Below are 18,216 nucleotides of genomic sequence, written 5' to 3'. Positions count from 1 at the left end.
ACAGCTGGAAACGTACCTGGGAGTGCAGTGCTGGTATTTGACATCGAGCTGCTTGAACTGAAGGCTGGAGTCCCAGATGGTTACCTGTTTGTCTGGAATGGTGATGCACCGGCCAAACTTCACGAGGAACTGGACCTCAACAAAGATGGAGAGATCTTATTTGAAGAGGTAAGATGCTATCACCAGTTTTGATCCTTATTCTGATGACTCCTTGGTCATTCAGGCCCAGTCCATCCACACCTCCATATTTCCATACCAATCAACCCTTTATCACAGAATTATCCCGTAATGAACATTCATCAATCCATGTCTCAAGGTGCTTCAAGGAGGCAGTCAGACCATCAGTGACACTGACCCAAACCAAACCGAATCAAAGGAGGCAGCTTTTGGAGACAGGCGAGGGATTTACGTGGGGTAGAGAGGTTTTGGGGTAGCAGAGGAGTAAGTGTAATGCTGTTACAGTGCCAGCAATCAGGACCAGGGTTCAAATCCCATCCTGTTTGTAAGGAATTTGTACGTTCTTCCCATGTCTACGTGGGTTTCCTCCAAGTGCTCCGGTTTCCTCCCACTGTTCAAAATGTACCGGGCTTGTAGGTCAGTTGGATGTAATTGGGAGGCATGGGCTCGTGGGCCGAAAGGGCCTGTTACCGTGCTGCGTGTCTAAATTTAAAATGTAAGTGCTCAGGGCCTGAAGGAGGTTGTTGGTGGAGGAGAGAAAAGAGAGAGCTCTTGGACAGTAGTTGGAGTGCATGGTTTCAGCGATGAGGTGAGGTTACAAAGGGCTTTGTAAACAGGGATGAGATTGTAAAATGTGAGCACTTAGGTGTTATTTTGGGTCAAGTACACAGAGGTCTTGGGTGACAGCTACTTATGAAAGAAGTCGGTTAAGTCATTTTACTGTGACGTACATGCTCGACACTTTGATTATCCCAAGATGCAGATGGACGTGACTGTCCAGTTCTGTCTGGTCAATGCTGCTCCATAATCTAAAAGTTTGAATCAGGTCCTCCATCACCAGTTCATGGAAAGTGAGAGAGAATTCTGCTCATGCTTCTCTACACCAATCTATATCCCTTGCTGTTTGTCCTCTTCCCAAGTTGCCTTCCCAGCTCACTTGGAACATCCAAAACCAAACCTTTGGCACTTTTGTCTGAGGAAAGTTGGAAGTCGTTGAGACTGCAGTACTCCCATTTCCATTTGCTAAAACCAGGAAAATACCATTTATCCCTCTGCTAGGCTTTTGTTGGATTGGATTAATCCTAATAAGATTGGCCAATGGGAGTCTGAATAATTTAATCTAGTTTACAGTCCAGAACCAGATTTGGTGAGCACCATTTCCACTCTCACCATCTTCCCTCCCTCACACAAAACCAACCCCTCTCTCCAATCCATTTGCCCTCCCAACCCTCTCACTGAACCTTCATCTTCCCCCAAGCCCCTCCATCCCTCATCCTTGCACCCACTTCCTTCCCGTTCACTGTTTTCTTCCTTCACCTGGCTGTCTTCACCACCCCACCCCCTCCCAATTTCCTGTGGAACCTTACTCAATGCCCCTGTGGCAGGGGAGGGCTGTGATGGGACACCAGCCAGTCTTGGTGTCGAGAGGTTAAGCCCAGGGTGATTTGCTGACATTTCTGCCTGTGGTTTTGTGTTTGTGCAGTTTTCTAGTTACATTGTGGCACAGGTGGAGCAAGGCAAAGGGCGCCTTTCCCCGACCGAGGAGCCCGACAAGTTGATAAAGGACATGTTTGGGAACCAGGACCGTAACAAAGATGGGAAGATCACAGCCGAGGAGCTGAAACTAAAGACTGAGGAGGATGTTGAGCGTAGGATGAAGGATGAACTGTAAAGACCATAAAAGTAAAATTTTCCACAGCTTCCCACAGCAGGAGCCCTGCAGGTACTGCACTGGTTGGAACGGTTCCCAGCTCCAATCTGTTCCATGAGTTGTTTTAATCAGATATTATCTGTCTTTCTTGGCCTTTCCTAAATTGTTCCTTCCAGGTTGTTCTGCATCAGACCATCCAGACCATTGTGTTAGGGCAGCGGAAATTGCTATTATTCAATCTACACAAGATTTAGTGGTGATTAAGGAGGGAGTGGTTGTAAAATTGTATGGAGCTGAAATGATCAGCCCAGTGCCTGTGAAAGTTTGGCGTTCTCAGGGGACTGCAGTAAGGGTCTGTGTCTCTGTGGCCCACAGCTGCCAGCGCTTGCCTTGAATGGAAGTGCCCTGAAGAAAAGTCCCTTCTCCAGTTTCAGACAACTCCAGTAGCAGGAACCTCAGATTGGAGAATGAGCCACGCCAGGCAGAGCTCTGGGAGGGAGAACCATCCTGTTCAGGGTGGGAACTTCCTCTACCAGGGCCTGGCTGGGTTGAAATTTCTCTGTGTTGCTGGTTTGGGGGCAGGAGTTGTTGCTCAGAGTGACTTCTGCATTACCCACTGCTGACTTCCAATGCTGTTAAGCTGCAGGTCACCTTTTTGTGTATGTGACGATCCTTGTTGTTTTCTATGGCCTTTTTTTCATTGTGTGAGTGAAGTTTGTGCGGAGTATTTCTGATTTCCTGATTTCATTGGAATGATGATCTCTTGGTACTGTGTAGCTAGGGGAGGAGAACTCCCAGTGTTGGAGGAAGTTTAAATAAATGGTTTCTTTTTAAAAAAAAAAAGTGGCCTTGAATGAACTGTTGGATTGTACAATGTGCATGTTCATTGCCTGGTTGTGGTAGCTTCAAACGGCCCCTCACTTTCTGCACTGGTGCTCCCAACTTGGGGAAACTATTCGCCCATTTTAGAATTGGATTGGACTCACCTCACTCAGGTATTAGTGGGTTTCCAATCCCAGTGAAGCAATTGGGAATTTGCTCATTTATGATGTTACTTATTCCCAGAATGGACTCAATGTCAGGACCTGTTCCCCCTGGCGGTGCGATCCACAGCAAATCCCAGGCAACAGCTGGGACCTGGAATGAGTGAACTGAAGGGGAAGGTGGGCTCCAGGGCAAGGTCTAGAGCATCAAACCCACACCAACTTAAAGATCAATCCACATCCTTTTGCTCAAATTGCAGTACCAACAGGTAGACAGTCAGTTGGAGACCTAATTTCATGTTGAAACAGTTTATTTAAACTGAATGTCAGAAACTTCAATGAGAACTTGAGTCAACACTTTGTTGTAAGTTTTAAATTTACCACAACGTTTTCCTTTTAATACACAATTCATCCACACCAAGACACACAACATTGATTAAAGAAGACACACAACTCTACAATCTCCACCAATGGCGTCACTAGGGTTGGTGTCACCCTGTACTCATGGTGTTACCACCCCCCAACATGGACCTCCTCCCATACCAGAATCTTTAGTAATTTTTTTTGTATTAAGGAAAAAGTAAATCATGAAAATCTGTAGACATTGTGGTTGAAGTAAAAACACAAAATGCTGGAGAAGCTCAACAGGTCAAACAGTGACCTTTATGTAGCAACGGTAGAGATACATCACTGACGTTTCAGCCTTGAGCCCTTCATCAAGGAATGAGAGAATGCCGGCAGGCATCCGAACAAAAGGGTGAGGGGGAGGGGACAGCAGTGATGAGGGGGAAGAGGGATGGATAGGTAAGGGGGAAGGGAGGGGAGAACTGGAAAGACAAAGAAAAGGCGAGCAAGTTTAGCAGAAAGCAGAGAAGTTGATATTAATGTCATCTGGCTGGAGGGGGCCCAGACAGAAAATAAGGTGTTGTTCCTCGGTCTGTTGGGTGGTCAGGGTGGGACAGTACATAAGGCCATGGACAAACATGTGAGCTTGGGAACGTGTCTCAGAATTGAAGTGGTCAACTACTGGGAGGTTGCAGATGGAGAGAAGGTGCTGAGCGAAGTGATTTCCCCCAACCTGCACCTTTTTTGTATTAATGTCACTCGTAAATCGTAATTCCCATCCATCACTGAACGTAACGGCAATAGTGGTGAGATAAACAACTAGCAAAATTAAAATTACACCATTACATTACAATATCATACGCACAGCAGCAATGAAAACAACAGTGTGTGCTTGTAGCACGTCCAGACCAAATCATGTGATTCGAAGCGTCATTGTAATTGGGTAATAATGACAGCTCTGACCGGAGCACATTGGAAGGTTCAAAAAGTAAATTAGCATCGAGTTTTAGCCTCTTGCGTATATTGATACATGTAAGATGGGCTTATGAAAAATGTTTTTGTTGTTATAACTAACTACAGGGGTATTTTTATAAAAATAATACATTTCTGCTGAATCACTGCACAAAAATTTTATAGACAGTCATTTTGGCGTCACCCCCTCTGATGGTGTCACCCGGGGCAGTCTGCACCCCCCTAGTGACGCCAGTGATCTCCACTCATTTTAAAATACATCATTGAGGCTCCAATTGTACAGTCTGCTTGAAGAGAAGCTCCTTTCTTAAACATTGCAGTCTATGTTAATAAAACTTGGGGAATCCCCTCTAAACCTGCACCAACAGTGGCTATGCAATTAACTCTGTCACCTGGATGTCTAACTGCTGCCCTCACCAGAATGTGAGGATGGGGCAGGCTGGAGAACATGCTGTAGAATTGCATTCACCACCTCCAAGGTCTCGTCATTCACAAGGACAATGTCAAAGGAGGCCAGGTACGTGTCCAGGAACTGATCAACCTGTAGAATTATCAAGGGGCAGAACAAAGGTAAAATGAGTGTGCGATTTATCTTACAATCTCCAAATTTCTTTGGGACAGAAGAAAAGAGGGATTCACGGAGATTCTCAAGGCTACAGAGTGGGAAACGCAGCTATGATGTCCACCTCTGCTCAAGTAAGACACGATGATGCCAGCAACTATCAGTTTGCCTTCCACCTCCTCATCCTTGTCCAGGTACAGACCTGGTCTGTCCAACCTTTTCTCATAAGTCACCTCCCATTCCAACTAGTAATCTGGCATAAACTCTGACCTGCTTTCAATGCATTTACACCCTTCATTTAAGTAGAAAGACCAGTATTGTACAAGATACTTCTAATATCTTTACTGAAGGACTGCCTAAGAAGCAAGGGGATATCTGAAGCACAACCCACCCCACCTGAATCTCATTGCGGTAAACTACAATGTTCCGTAACGTTCCCAATTACTTGCTGTAACCATGTACTAGTTTGCTGCATTTCATCCACTAAAGTGGCCCGACTGCACTGCAACTCAAATCTCTGCCATCCCTCACCTCTTGGATAACATTAATTCCAGATTTTAACATTTTATGAATAATCTTTGCTCATTTACGCAACCTATCCAAAGTCATACAGCCCAGAAGCGGACGACCACACCAATCAAGGTGTCTACCTGAGCTGGTCCTATTTGTCAGCATTTGGCTCTTACCCCTCTGACCCATCACCCTTCTGACACGTGCGGATACAAATATATTTTAAATGTCTCTGCTTCTCCCACTCCCTCTGGCACCTCATTCCATGTGGGTACCATCCTCGGGTCTTAGTTAGATCTTTCCTTCTCTCACCCTGAACCTGTGCCCTCTAGTATTGGACTGCCATTTTTTGGGAAAAGACAGCCAAGATGTCCTTCATGATTTTATGTCTTTGCAGCCCATTGTCCTCTTCACAACCTACCTTTCCACCTCACTTGGTATAATCAGAAGATCTAAAACAATACCTTCGACACCTTCAATCAAGTCTTTTCTGTACATTGTAAGATTGAGGCCCCAGCACTCTCACTCTATTTGTTACAACCAGGAAAACACCTAAATCAAGTTAGCCATCAATATGTTAACTCCTGGACCATAAAAACATAACAAATAGGAGCAGAAGTCAGCCATCCAGCCCGTCAGGCCTGCTCCACCATTCAATGAGATCATAGCTGATCTGATGATAGGCTCATCTCTCCCCATATGCCTTAATTCCTCAATAATACTATATAAAAATTTATCTGGCCATGAGCTTTTCATTTGCTGTTCTGGAAACCAAAGTGTTGGACATCCATCTACAACATGTTACTACTTCAAAGAATGGCAGAACCATTTCGAAGGGCTGAACTGCCTCCTCTTGATCCTAACATGAATGGTGCCTGAATTATCCCCTTCTGGTTGTAGGAAGCCTCCTCTTTGAGCTACATGCGAGTGGGTTGTGTGGCCTCTCTGCTCACCTTCTCATTCAGGAATCCAATCTTCAGGATGTTCTCCAGACTCTGGACTCCTTCAGCCATCCTGAGGTCCCCGAGAGAGTCTCCGAGGAGAATGACATTGCTACAGTTGGTCAGTTGCTGGAAGTAGTCAGTGTTCCGCAGAACCACTTCCCCTTTGTTGTAGATATGGATCAGTTCACCCTTAAAGCCTCGCAGAAACCCCTAGGTGGAAAGAAACCAAGGAACAAGAAGAGCCAGCAGCTTGCACAGTTTGCAGTTATTCCCCATCTGCTGGTAGAGGTGGGGGATGTGGATTCAATTTCAATATGAGAAGATTGGCTAGGTATGGATGGGAAGTGCAAGTCAATTGAACAAGGCAGTAAAATAGTTTGGCACGGACGAGATGTGCTGAAGGGCCTGTTTCTGTGCAGTAGTGTTCTATGGTTCTATTTGCACTCCTCTCACTGACCACCACTCATGGTCTCGCCATGTCCCACAACCACCGAACCCCTATCATCCACGAAGAGCATTCTCTGCTGCAGTTTAGAAACACATCAGCAGACAAACATTCCTGGAATGGGACTCACTAGATAGTCTTATCTCATTTTCACTCTAGTACTGGAACCAGGCCCCTGGAGAGGGCAAACTCCATTTTAAAATGAAGACAGGCACCATCTCTTGGACGAACACTCCAAGCTATATACACAGAAATCACCAACCAAAAGCAGGAGATAAGAGTGTTACAGTAATTCTCCAGTGCTTGCTAACTCCTCGTGTGTGCAGGCGGACGAAGTCGTTAACACCCAGTTGTCAGCACTTCCTTTAATTTCTGCTTTTCATAGCTTAAACCTTCAGAAAATAGAGATGTATTCAGACCTTCCATCCTGGAACCTGTCTGCTGAAGCTTCACCAAAAACTAGGGTGGCCATTCCAAAGGAAGAATGGTCATAAGTTACTATATGCAGTGTATAATAAAAATAAAGATATAATTTTAATAAGATTTAAACGGTATTGCAAAAACAACAAAAGCAAACACACACATATATATGTCCTCCTTCGGAATGGCCACCCTACCATAAACTGTCTAGTGGCAAGTATATCTTTAAGATAAGGAGGCTAAACCTGTACAGAATACTCTATAATTCCATTGAGTCATCATCACTCCTATCCTGGTTATTTGTTGCATCTGCAGTTGGACCCCAATGACATATGTAACCTGGATTGCCCTGTTACCCGCTCCTTCACCATCCTCACCCACCCTATCCCTCAGCGTGAAATGGCCTAGAAGGAAAGGGGGCAAAGACCTCATCAAACCTAGTCCGCTTCATCGCTAATTTCCACCCCCCACCACCCCGACCCGTCAGCTCTTGGGGAAAAGTCTCAGAACCCAGGAAGCCCCACCCTGTGTAAAGCCCTGCCCCTGCTTCCTGGTCACTCACATTCTCGTCAAAGTCCATGAAGTTAGACACCACTGTGATGTTCTTGTAATAGACGTCAAATTGGCGAATTATTTCCTTCAGAACGTCTCCAACACCAGCCGAAAATATGAAGACAGGAATTTTGCACTTGTAAAGTTTATCAAAGAATACCTTGTATCCCTCCCTACAAGAGAAAGTTGTCACATCACAAATTCCAGAGAAAGACACACATCCAGTGCCACAACCTTGCTGAAAACAAGGAGCAAGTGCCAGAGAACCTTTCACTACATCCAGATCTTCACAGATAGTCAAATACTTTGTAATGTATGAACAGCAATAGCAACAGGGATTAATTCCAAATGTTACATTTTGTGAAGAATGGGGGTAAAAATGAACTAGGACATCAGGGAGAATTCCCCCTTGTTTTTTCCAAATGGGAATAAACTTTCGAGGGGAGAATCTCATCAATTTTACACAATAAAAGATGGTGTCTCCATCAGCACTGCACTCCCTAAGTAGTGCACTGGTATAAGCATTGGAGCAGAGTAAGGCCATTCCCATCAAGGCCACTCCACCATTTTCTTGCCTTCTCCCTTTTACATCTTAATCCAGAATGAATCAATTTTTGCTTTAAATCTACCCAATGTCTTGGTTTCCACAGCTGTCAGTGGTAACAAAAGCCACAGCTTCACCTCCCTCTGGGTGAAGATATTTTCCCTCATCTCTATTCCAAAGGGATATCCTTTTATTCTGAGGCTGTGCCCCCTGGTCTTGGAGACTCCTGAGAGTCAGTCTGCAACGTACTTAAATCTCCAGAGTGGGTGTAGAGCACATCCAAAGAATCAAAGGCTTGTAGATCCAAACCAAGGCTTTTATTAACTATAAGACTGGAACGTATCACATGTAGGTCGACCAGCCCAGAATGACCTGATCTGGCTAGGAGCAACCCTTTAAGAACTGTCAGTAGGTGTGGCTACGCTCTCAGCCAATCACAGTCATCCTACACGACCATCTCTACATATACACATTGGTGATAGAATGTCTACTATCACAGTGGGCTTGAACACACACCTTCAGAGTCATGGACATCATGCCCCTCACACATCTGCTCACTCTGTTACCTCAGCACTGCGTCCGACTCCCTCACGACTTCCACCAGCTTATTCTTTTGAATCTTCTGTTCCACCAGCATTTTGTGGGTTTTTGTCCACCTGCCAAGAGAACAGGGATCCCAGTTACGTGCCGAACCTCCTCCACTCCTGCAAGACCCGTGGTCAGGACCACAAAGAGGACAAGGGCAGCACTGCCTGTAGAACCCCAGAGCCCCCACCTAGCCATGCAAAGTCCTCGGGTCTACATTCTCCCGAAAAGAAATGTGGAAGATCCTTAGGAAAATCAGTGGTTATCCATTTTGGAAGGGAGAATGAGAAAGCAAGTGATTACTGAATTGGAATAAGAGTCTTTGTGGTACGAATGGAAGTTCATGAAGTACAAGTCCAGCAAGTAGTTAGGAAGGTGAATAGAATGTTGGCTTTTATTGTAGGGGACACAGTTATATGAGGGAAAAACAAGTTCATCAGGTCTCAAGAGCAGCAAGTCTGAACACAGGCTGATAAAACGGTGATCTTTATTTACACACACACACACACACACACACACTACAATCACATCTACCCAATACTTGCAACCATCTGTGGACAAATAGCATTATAGTCAAGGAAAAAATGCAATACCCATCACCCCTTGATACAGTGCAGGCATGCCCCTTTACTACACTAAACTAGGCTTAGAATAACTGTGATCTTTAGGTGTACCACACTGCAGCTCCCAACCCTTTGTCAGCGCACACCTTGCCAATAATTCTCCAATGTCGCCCATGGCTCATAATTTGGAGTGGAGCTGGGATTCGTCCAAGGGGAAAAGAGGCAGATCGTTCACACATGGTGGGCTTTATAGAGCAATCAGCTGGAGAATCCAGCCCCGGTGTGGGTTAGGTGATTACAGGGGCCAGTGGTCAGGTGTATGCTAATTTCTGGGCGGAGCTCAACCTTGATTGACAGGTGATGCAACTTCCGACTAGGTGTCAGCTTGTAGGGTCACGTGACGCTCCATATTACAGGTGTGGAGTATGAACTTAGGGAGATTCAGATTTAACTTTAGGATGCTGATGGAACTGTACTTGGAGCACTGCGAACAAGTTAGGATTCTAAGGAAGGATGTCCTTGCATTGGAGAGAGTGTGGAGAAAGTTCCATGGGTAGATCCCTGGGATTAAATTGTTTGAGCCAATATTCATGGGTAATTAGGAAAATGAGGGCATTGACAGGATGGATGCTGAGAGGATGTTTCCCCTGGTGGGGAATGTAGTTTCAGAATAAGGGTTATCCATTTAAATTGGAGATGAGAAGTGAACCTTTGCTCCAGAGAGCTGTGAATATGAGTCATTGAATATATTCAGGGGAGATACGGGACACTTGACCTATGGAGAAGTTGAAGGGGGAAGAGTGCAAACCCCAGGTTGGAGCAGCTCTTGAAGTCCCACTTGTTCCTGCTTCTTATGTAGAAGAGGCAACTCACCACCTTCTTCTGCAGGGCATTAAATGCTGCCCTATCTCATATAACCAACAATTAATCTAAAGAGACTATTGGTGATAATCCAAAGTGAATAAACAATAAAAAAAATATCACAAGATGGATGCACATTTCAGTGTGCCTAGTTTCTGAATTCAATTTCTGGAGCCTGACGTGACAGGTACAAGACATATGACCACATGAGTGCGGCGAGTGGAGGAAGGTGTGAATGGAATTGCCAGTGCTGGCACATCCCCACCCACCACCCCCCCCCCCCCCACCCAAGTTCTGTCGGACAGACAGAGCACACAGAGGCAATTTCTTACTGGATCTGAGCTCCACCTCTCTTCCTCTGCCCCACCTGTTCCCAACCCTGGTGAATAACAAAAGGCCCAAATCTGTCCACTTGATCTTCTATTGCTGTGACAGCTGGTGTTCCAATGAGAATGGAGAGGTGACCATCAGTCTCAATAACCCAAACAGGAGGTGAGGGTGCCCTTATAAAGAAGAGCACTGGGAACCAGAGGCCCAAACTTTTCTGGCCCTCTTAAAAACATGCACCTTTATTGCACACCAATCACAGGGCTATTTGGAGACACTGTCCCAAAATTGCTCTCATTTGCATTTGAATGAATACAAGGACAACTGTTTTCAATCCACAACAGCCTCCATAATGTTTGGGACAAAAACACTTGTTTCCTTTATTTGCCCCTTTGTTCCAGTTTTAAATTTGTAATTAAACAATTCACATGTAATTAAAGTGAACATTCCAGATTTTATTCAAGGTTATTTGTGTACATTTTGGTTTGACCGTGTAGAAATTACAGCACTTTTTTTATACATAGTCCCCCCATTTCAGGGCACTATAATGTTTGGGACATTTGGCTTCACAGGTGGAGGTATAAGAGAGCTAGGTTTGCTTCCAAGCTTTTGATCATATTTGGAGTCAATAGTTGCCATTTTTCAACTTGAGGACCAGAGATGTGCCAATGAAAGCCAAAGAAGCCATTGGGAGGCTTCAGAGACATCGCCCAAACCTTAGGATTACGAAAATCAACAGTTTGGAACATCGTTAAGAAGAAAGATGGTGAGCTCACTAATCACAAAGGGACCTGTCAGCCAAGGAAGACCTCCACTGGTGATAATACATTCTCTTCATAATGAAGAAAAATCCCCAAATGCCTGTCCGACAGATCAGAAACACAGGAAGCTGGTGTGGATACGTCAGTGACTACTATCCACAGAAAACTTCATGAAAACAAATGCAGAGGCTACATTTCAAGATGCAAACCATTGGTTAGCCACAGAGACAGGATGCTCAGAGGCATTTAAAAGAGCCAGTAGAATTTCTGGAAAAAGGTCCTTGGACAGGTGAAGCCAAGATTAACCTGTATCAGAGTGATGGGAAGAGCAAAATGTGGAGGTGTAAAGAAACTGCCCAAGATGCAAAGCACAGCTGCTCATCTGTGAAGCATAGTGGTGGGAGTGTTATGGTCTGGGCATGTACGACTGCCCCAGGTACTGACGCACTCATCTTCATTCATGATGTAACTGCTGATAACAGAAGCAAAATGCATTCTGAGGTGTATAGAAACATCTTATCTGCTCAGGTTCGGGCAAATGCCTCCAAACTCATTGAATGGTGCTTCATCGTACAGCAACACAATGATTCCAAACATATTGCTAAAGCAGTTTTTCAAAGGCCAAAACTGGAAAATTCTTGAATAGCCAAGTCAATCTAAATCCAATGGAGCATGCCTTCCATATGCTTGAAGTGAAAATTTAAGGGGACAAGCCCCTGAAACAAGCAGGAGCTGAAGATGGCTGCAGTAGAGGCCTGGTAGAACATCACCAGAGTAGATACTCAGCACCTGGTGACCTCGATGAATCACAGACTTTGACTTCAAGCAGTCATTGAATGCAAGGGGTATGCAACAAAGTACTAAACATGACTACTTTAATATACATACCATTGCCATGTTCCAAATATTATAGAGCCTGGATATGAGGGGACTGTGTATAAAAAGAACTATAATTTCTACATGGTCAAACCAAAATATACACAAATACCTTTTAATAAAATCTGGAATCTGTTTGATTACAAATTTAAAACTGTGGAGCACAGGGGGAAAAAAAATTGAGGAAAAAAATGGCTTTGTCCCAAGGATTATGGAGGGTGCTGTATATAGAACAATGTACAGTAAAGGAACAGGCCCTTTGGTCCAAATTACTGGAGTTCTTTAATGCAGCTAAATGTCCTAAGGTGCTTTACAGGAACATGAACAGAACCTACACCTTTGCACAGGTGAACAAACCCCTTGAAGAGGAAAGTATAAAATTAATCAAAGTAATTGGTGAAGTTTAGGAAGGGAAAGCCAGAGATGTAGGCAGAGTTGTCATTGGTGGAGTGGTTAAATCAAGGAATGTTGGAGAAACCAGAATATGAAGAACATAGAAATGTTGGGAGAATTAGGTTTGAGGATGTTACAAAGGCTGTGGAAAGATTACAAGCAATATCCCACCTGCCTAATCAACTGGATTTCTGCTTCAAAATATAGGAAAGGGGAAGATCAGTTTAAAACTCTGAGCCTACCACTCAATCATCAATGGAAGCTTCTCCTCAATGCTACGAGTGGGGTCAATCTCAATGGGGTAGTAGATGTTGACCAAGTCCTTTAGCTGAGAAAAGAGGAGAACAGTTAGTCTCTGTAGTACTGTGGAATTGGTTCTGTTCACTCTTTCCACACACAATGGGGGTTTTCATGCACACACATGTTATTCCTTATTTACACTGAACCCACTCTATGGATCAGAGAGAAGGATCTCACCACAATGTCCTCATATCAAAGAAACAAGTTCCATTAAATTACATCTTCACAACCACAGTTCACCATCAGAACCTCCACCCATCCTTCAGATTCAGATCTCTGCAACCATAAACCTGTATTTGATCCATGACAGACTTCTACAAGCACTGGTCTTGCTGCCGCCATCCAACTCTCCAGGTCCTGATAGCCCTCCAAACCTTCTATTTATCCCTTCAAATCCTACTTCTGAGGTTCTTGCATTCTAATGTTAGAATTTCTTCTTGCAACTATTTTTTAATGAGCTAAACAAAATCCTTCCATAACTAAATTGGTAATCACAATTCTCTCTTTCTTGGTCATTAATTAAGAGAACTTCAATCCACCTGAAAAGTAACAAATTTTCCTTCACCTTTTCTCCTCCTGCTTTTTGTGTACTGGGTGGCATGGTTAGTGTGGCGGTTAGTGCAATGCTGTCACAGTGCCAGCAACACAGATTCAAATCTGAGGTTGTCTGTCATGAGCTTGCTTGTTCTTCCCATATCTGCATGGGTTTCCTCTGGGGGCTCTGGTTTCCTCCCACCCTTCAAAATGTACGAAGGTCATGTTAATTGGGGTGTATTTGGGTAGCACAGGCTCATGGGCTGGAAGGGCCTGTTACTGTGCTGTATGTCTAAATTAAAGGTGGTATACATGACAGTGGTCTGTGATCGGGTAACCTACCAGTCTATGGAAAAGAATCACAGATACAACATTTGTACACAACACTATCCCTTTCACGTACACAATGGCAATAATCACACACATTCCACACGTGCACAGCTGGACAATGCAACACAAGGGTGCAGTATCATTCTCATGCAATCACAGAGAAGCACAAGAGAATAGAATTCAACAATCATAAAAAAGATGTTAAAAACACACACAAAATGCACAGAGTTTGGGATTGTGTGCAAGTGATCTGGTGGGAGTGTCAGGATTACAGAGCTGGAGTCTGTGGAAAATAAAACAATGTGTTGGAAGAACTCAGCGGGTCGAGAGCATCATGGCAGAAAAAGGACAGGTGTCATTTCGCATCGTGAACCTTCATCAAGACTCGTTCTTTTTCCCCAGTGATGCTGCTCATTGAGTCCTTCTGCAGATTACTTTTTGTTAAGAATCGGGCAGCATTTTGAGAAACCTCCAGAGAGGGATTAAACCGGCTCCTCTTCAGGGGTCAAAACATTATCTGATTGAAATACCGGGAAGAGTTAGCAGTGGAAAAAGAGCATTATTTTTCCCCGAGAAATAAAATCCAGATCCAGGTACCTGAGCTCAACCTGGTAAAGGTGAACCCAGAATGCAGCGGTTAGGAGATTCAGGATCCAACTGCTTTGTGGGGTTATTTAAAGGTTAATCTGAGGCTCCTTTCATAACGTTAGGTGGCCCAAGATTGACTGATATGTAGTTCAGGTCTGCAGGGCAGAGGAATTCACATGGAAAATGTTTGGAGAGAGGGGTCAGGGGATTAGATAAAAATGCAGCACTTAGATGTTCAGGGTGGGGCATATATAGTAAACAGTGGGGCAGCAGGGAATGTTGACCAACAGAGAGATCTAGGGACCTATTCATAGTTCTCCAAGAGCCAATAGTGTGATGAAAAAGGCACGTAGCACATTTGGTTTCATAGGTTGGGACACAGATTATAAAAAATTGTGACTTTATGTTACATCTTTACAAAACAAATTCGACTGCTGGAGTACTGTGTCCAGTTTTAGTCACCACACTAAGAAGGACATGACTGTGCTGGAGATGTTGCCTGGATTGGAGAATTTTACCTTTGAGGAAAGATTGGATGGGTTGGGCTTGCTTTTCCTAGTGTGAAGGAAGTGGAGGTGTATGACAGAGGTGTACAGGTACTCCCCGACTTGTGACCAATGTGACTTACGTCCATCTGTACATACAACCAAATTTTGAAGAAAAAATATATATAAGAAAACATAAAATTTATGCGGTTTATGCTGTATTTGACAAACTACAACAAGGATACAGGGCATGCAAGAGCGTTCTTACCTTGTTAGTCGGCGTCCCGGGGTCCACAGGCTAGGCGCGGTCATCTTGATTCCTGTGTGCGTGCATGAGTCTTTGCTTGGTGCATGCGCAATGAGTTCACATATTGGAGTTTGGTTGGCACATGCATGAGAGTTAAGGGTGCAAATTCAATAGTTAGGGCACTTAACTCCAATAAGCAAACACACCGCGCAAGCACCTACCAAAGACTCGCGCATTCTCACAGGAACCAAGATGGCCGTACCTAGCCTATGGACCCCGGGACGCCGACCAACAAGGTAAGTATAGAATTCTGATATACGTCCATCAGAGATCTGACCGGTCATCGAGAACAGAACACGGACATGTGTCAGGGAGTACCTGTATAAAATTTTGATAAGCAGGGATAGGCATGACAGAATATTTTTTCTCCCACATTAGGTCTATAAAAAACATACAGTGTGGTTTTAAAGTGAGATAACGGAGATCAGAAGGGTAAGTTTATTTACACGGAGAGTGGTTGACATCTCAAACGTGTTGCTAGCAGAGGTGGTGGAATCAGAGACGATCACTACATTTAAAACCTATTGCAACAAGCAAGGTTGAGAAGGAAAAGGTCCTACTGGCATTAGTCTCGAGGTAAATGGCATTAGTCTCGATGTGCAAAAAAGGCAGCTTCATCATGGTGGTTCTATGTTGTGCAACTCTATGACCCTACAGCAATTCTCTGCTCCTCTATTGCTTCTGTATCAATCCCAGAGCAGAGAAAGATTTGTAAATATTGAGATATCAGTTACCTTCTTACTGCATTCATCACTGATCAATTTGTTGTTATCAATAATTGCTGCAATAAATGCAAAACAAAAATAAAGGCAGATTATTACTTATCTGTCTGTGAGGGGAAAATGTACAAACCCAAGTGATGCCCTTTCTTTTACAGAGCTGTGTGTGCAAGTTATGCGGGCATTGGGGTGATCCACTGCTGAATACCAAAGGTGGGCCAGTGATAGAATCAGACATTCCCAGGGCTGCAAGAGCAAGGGATAGATACAGATTATCCCATTAAACATTGCCAGGGCAGGTTCAGCAAGGACCTCCTTGTCAATCTGCACCTCAGCCTAGCATAGGCTAGGCAGGTGCGGGCAGCAGGTGTCAGAGGTTCTGTCTATGCTGACTGCCTGACTCTCTTTCAAGGCAACAGTCTTGCCCATATATCCCTGGGAAGGACCGTGAGTGTAACTACTTGTTCACTGGAGTGAACACTGGGTCCATTCGCACTGTATTCTGATTCCTGAGATCATTGCTTCAGTGTCTTTTTGAATGATGCTTTAATAAAGATATTTTGAAACAAAAAAATTACACAGAATGAGGGTTGAGGGATAAAGGCTGGGAAAAAATATAAAGCAGGTTGGAATCAGAGTAAAACTTCTCTCCACTTTTGCCTCACACACTCCCAGAGTGGAGTAGCATGGGTTAGATTTTAGAGTAAAACTCTTCTTAAAATATCTCATTAACAGTCAGGTCAGTCACAGCCTGAAATTTATATCGTGTTTCCTGCATGGTTGAGATTAAGCCGAATTAATAATAAAGATAAAATATTATTTACTGCTGCAAGAAGATTTGATACAGAGGAAAGATCTCTCATTATGGTCTCATTCACACTCCTGAAGGCAGTGATAGCACAGGTTAGATACAGAGTAAAATCCCACCCTACAAGGTTCCATTAAACCGCACCCTCCCTCCTGTATTCTGTGACTCTTCCCCCAGCCCATCGACACCAGTTGGAAAAATTGTCTGCAGTACCCACTATGACAGGTCGGGCTCCTTTTGCCATTGTGGTTGAATCGAGTTAAAGTCATGTCGAAATCTGTAACGATCTGGAACAGAGAGAGCATCCTGTCAGCAGGAGCAGATCAGACAGAGACGACACAAAGATCCAGTTCTTCCTCAAGCACAAAGCATCCCATGCACTCAGCATCCGAAAACTGTCCTGGCTCCCACATTGGATAATGCCCTGCCAAAACCCCACCTGACCCCAGCTACACAGAGCGACTGATGACTGATTGCAACCTGAGGCAAATAGTCGACATACGCTAAACCCAATATAGTTAAGGCATGAAATCGTAGAACTAATGAACGGCCAGATGACCTGTCCAGACTGTGGACCCTTTCTCCCATCTCTTGAATTCCTGATCCATCTCGTCTCCACCCTCAGGCTTCATACACTCTCTCGATCTATTCTCTCTTCATGTCTCCACATTGCCCATTCAGTGTAACCTACCCCTCTGAACACTGAACAATCCAACCTAACACCATCAATCTCGGTGAGTTAGGGTTGTTGTGCAATGGCAAACTCTCAGTTAGAGGCCATGCATCGGACACATGCTCATATCTCCCTCTGAACCAGGACGACATCACTGATCAATCAGGCTTGTCTCTTTCACAGTCCTAATTTCCTTGGAAGGTTTTCCTGTCTGACAAATCTACACTTCTGCTTCACCTCCCACCACCCCTCCTCCGCCACCCCTCCTCCGCCACCCCTCCTCCGCCACCCCTCCTCCGCCACCCCTCCTCCGCCACCCCTCCTCCGCCACCCCTCCTCCGCCATCCCTCCTCCACCACCCTTCCTCCACCACCCCTCCTCCACCACCCCTCCTCCAACACCCCTCCTCCACCACCTGGTTCCATCTGTCCATCATCCCACAGCCCCTCCTTGGTCCACCTATCTCTACCAGCCACTGTCTCACCTTCTCCATCTCTTTACACTAGCTATCTTCACTGTAAGGTGTTGTCAATTTTTTCTCCCCCAACAGATGTCGCTCAACCACTGAGTTCCTGGAGCTGTTGGTGTTTGTTCCCTCCACAGCTCCTAGCCTTTTCTAACCACCAGATCAGCAAGGCAGGACTGCCTGAGCTATTGAATTTTTTCATCAATTTCTGTTCTAGGAATAAATGAACAATCAAAGTAGTGCCTGCTGGAAAAGACCTTGAATCCATCTCATGAAACTCTGTCCATTTGATTCCATGAACTTGGGCACAGGAGCCATCAGTTGTATGGAGAGTGGTCATTTCCTTGAACAGTTGCAGTCTGCGTGATGAACAATGCTGTTGGATCAGGAGTTCCAGATCTCAGACCCAGTGACAAACGAAAACGTGGCTGATATACTTACATGTTAGGTTATAGTGTGTCACAGAGGGGATGATTTGCCTCTGTACCTGCTGACCTTGTCTCTCCTATTATGGACTGATGGAGATTCTGCTGAG

General features: G+C 44.6%; 2 protein-coding genes across 9 annotated transcripts in view; one reads left to right on the top strand and one right to left on the bottom strand.

Annotated features, from left to right (window-relative positions):
- LOC138747665 (peptidyl-prolyl cis-trans isomerase FKBP10-like) overlaps positions 1 to 2,673 on the top strand; it is a 39,200-nt gene extending 36,527 nt beyond the window's left edge. The window contains exons 9-10 of the mRNA XM_069907135.1: positions 5 to 168; positions 1,661 to 2,673. Of these exons, the coding sequence (XP_069763236.1) occupies positions 5 to 168; positions 1,661 to 1,849 (353 nt within the window). The 3' untranslated portion in view covers positions 1,850 to 2,673. The remainder of the gene's footprint in view (positions 1 to 4; positions 169 to 1,660) is intronic.
- A 431-nt stretch (positions 2,674 to 3,104) lies between these two features.
- Positions 3,105 to 18,216, bottom strand: part of LOC138747664 (cytosolic 5'-nucleotidase 3-like) — a 29,172-nt gene continuing 14,060 nt past the window's right edge. For 4 of the 8 annotated variants that reach the window (XM_069907132.1, XM_069907130.1, XM_069907129.1 and 1 more), the window contains exons 3-9: positions 16,756 to 16,829; positions 15,750 to 15,796; positions 12,714 to 12,799; positions 8,672 to 8,761; positions 7,572 to 7,734; positions 6,154 to 6,354; positions 3,105 to 4,669 (exon numbers count right to left, since the gene is read on the bottom strand). In XM_069907132.1, the coding sequence (XP_069763233.1) occupies positions 4,529 to 4,669; positions 6,154 to 6,354; positions 7,572 to 7,734; positions 8,672 to 8,761; positions 12,714 to 12,799; positions 15,750 to 15,796; positions 16,756 to 16,786 (759 nt within the window). In that variant the 5' untranslated portion in view covers positions 16,787 to 16,829 and the 3' untranslated portion in view covers positions 3,105 to 4,528. The remainder of the gene's footprint in view (positions 4,670 to 6,153; positions 6,355 to 7,571; positions 7,735 to 8,671; positions 8,762 to 12,713; positions 12,800 to 15,749; positions 15,797 to 16,755; positions 16,830 to 18,216) is intronic. The other 4 variants (XM_069907133.1, XM_069907134.1, XM_069907127.1 and 1 more) reach the window with 2 other exon arrangements.

This window comes from Narcine bancroftii, chromosome 12 (assembly GCF_036971445.1).
Source record: "Narcine bancroftii isolate sNarBan1 chromosome 12, sNarBan1.hap1, whole genome shotgun sequence".
In the NCBI taxonomy this organism is placed as follows: Eukaryota; Metazoa; Chordata; class Chondrichthyes; order Torpediniformes; family Narcinidae; genus Narcine; species Narcine bancroftii.
The sequence above is the reverse complement of the archived record's forward strand: the minus strand, read 5'-3'. Positions and strand labels throughout refer to the sequence as shown.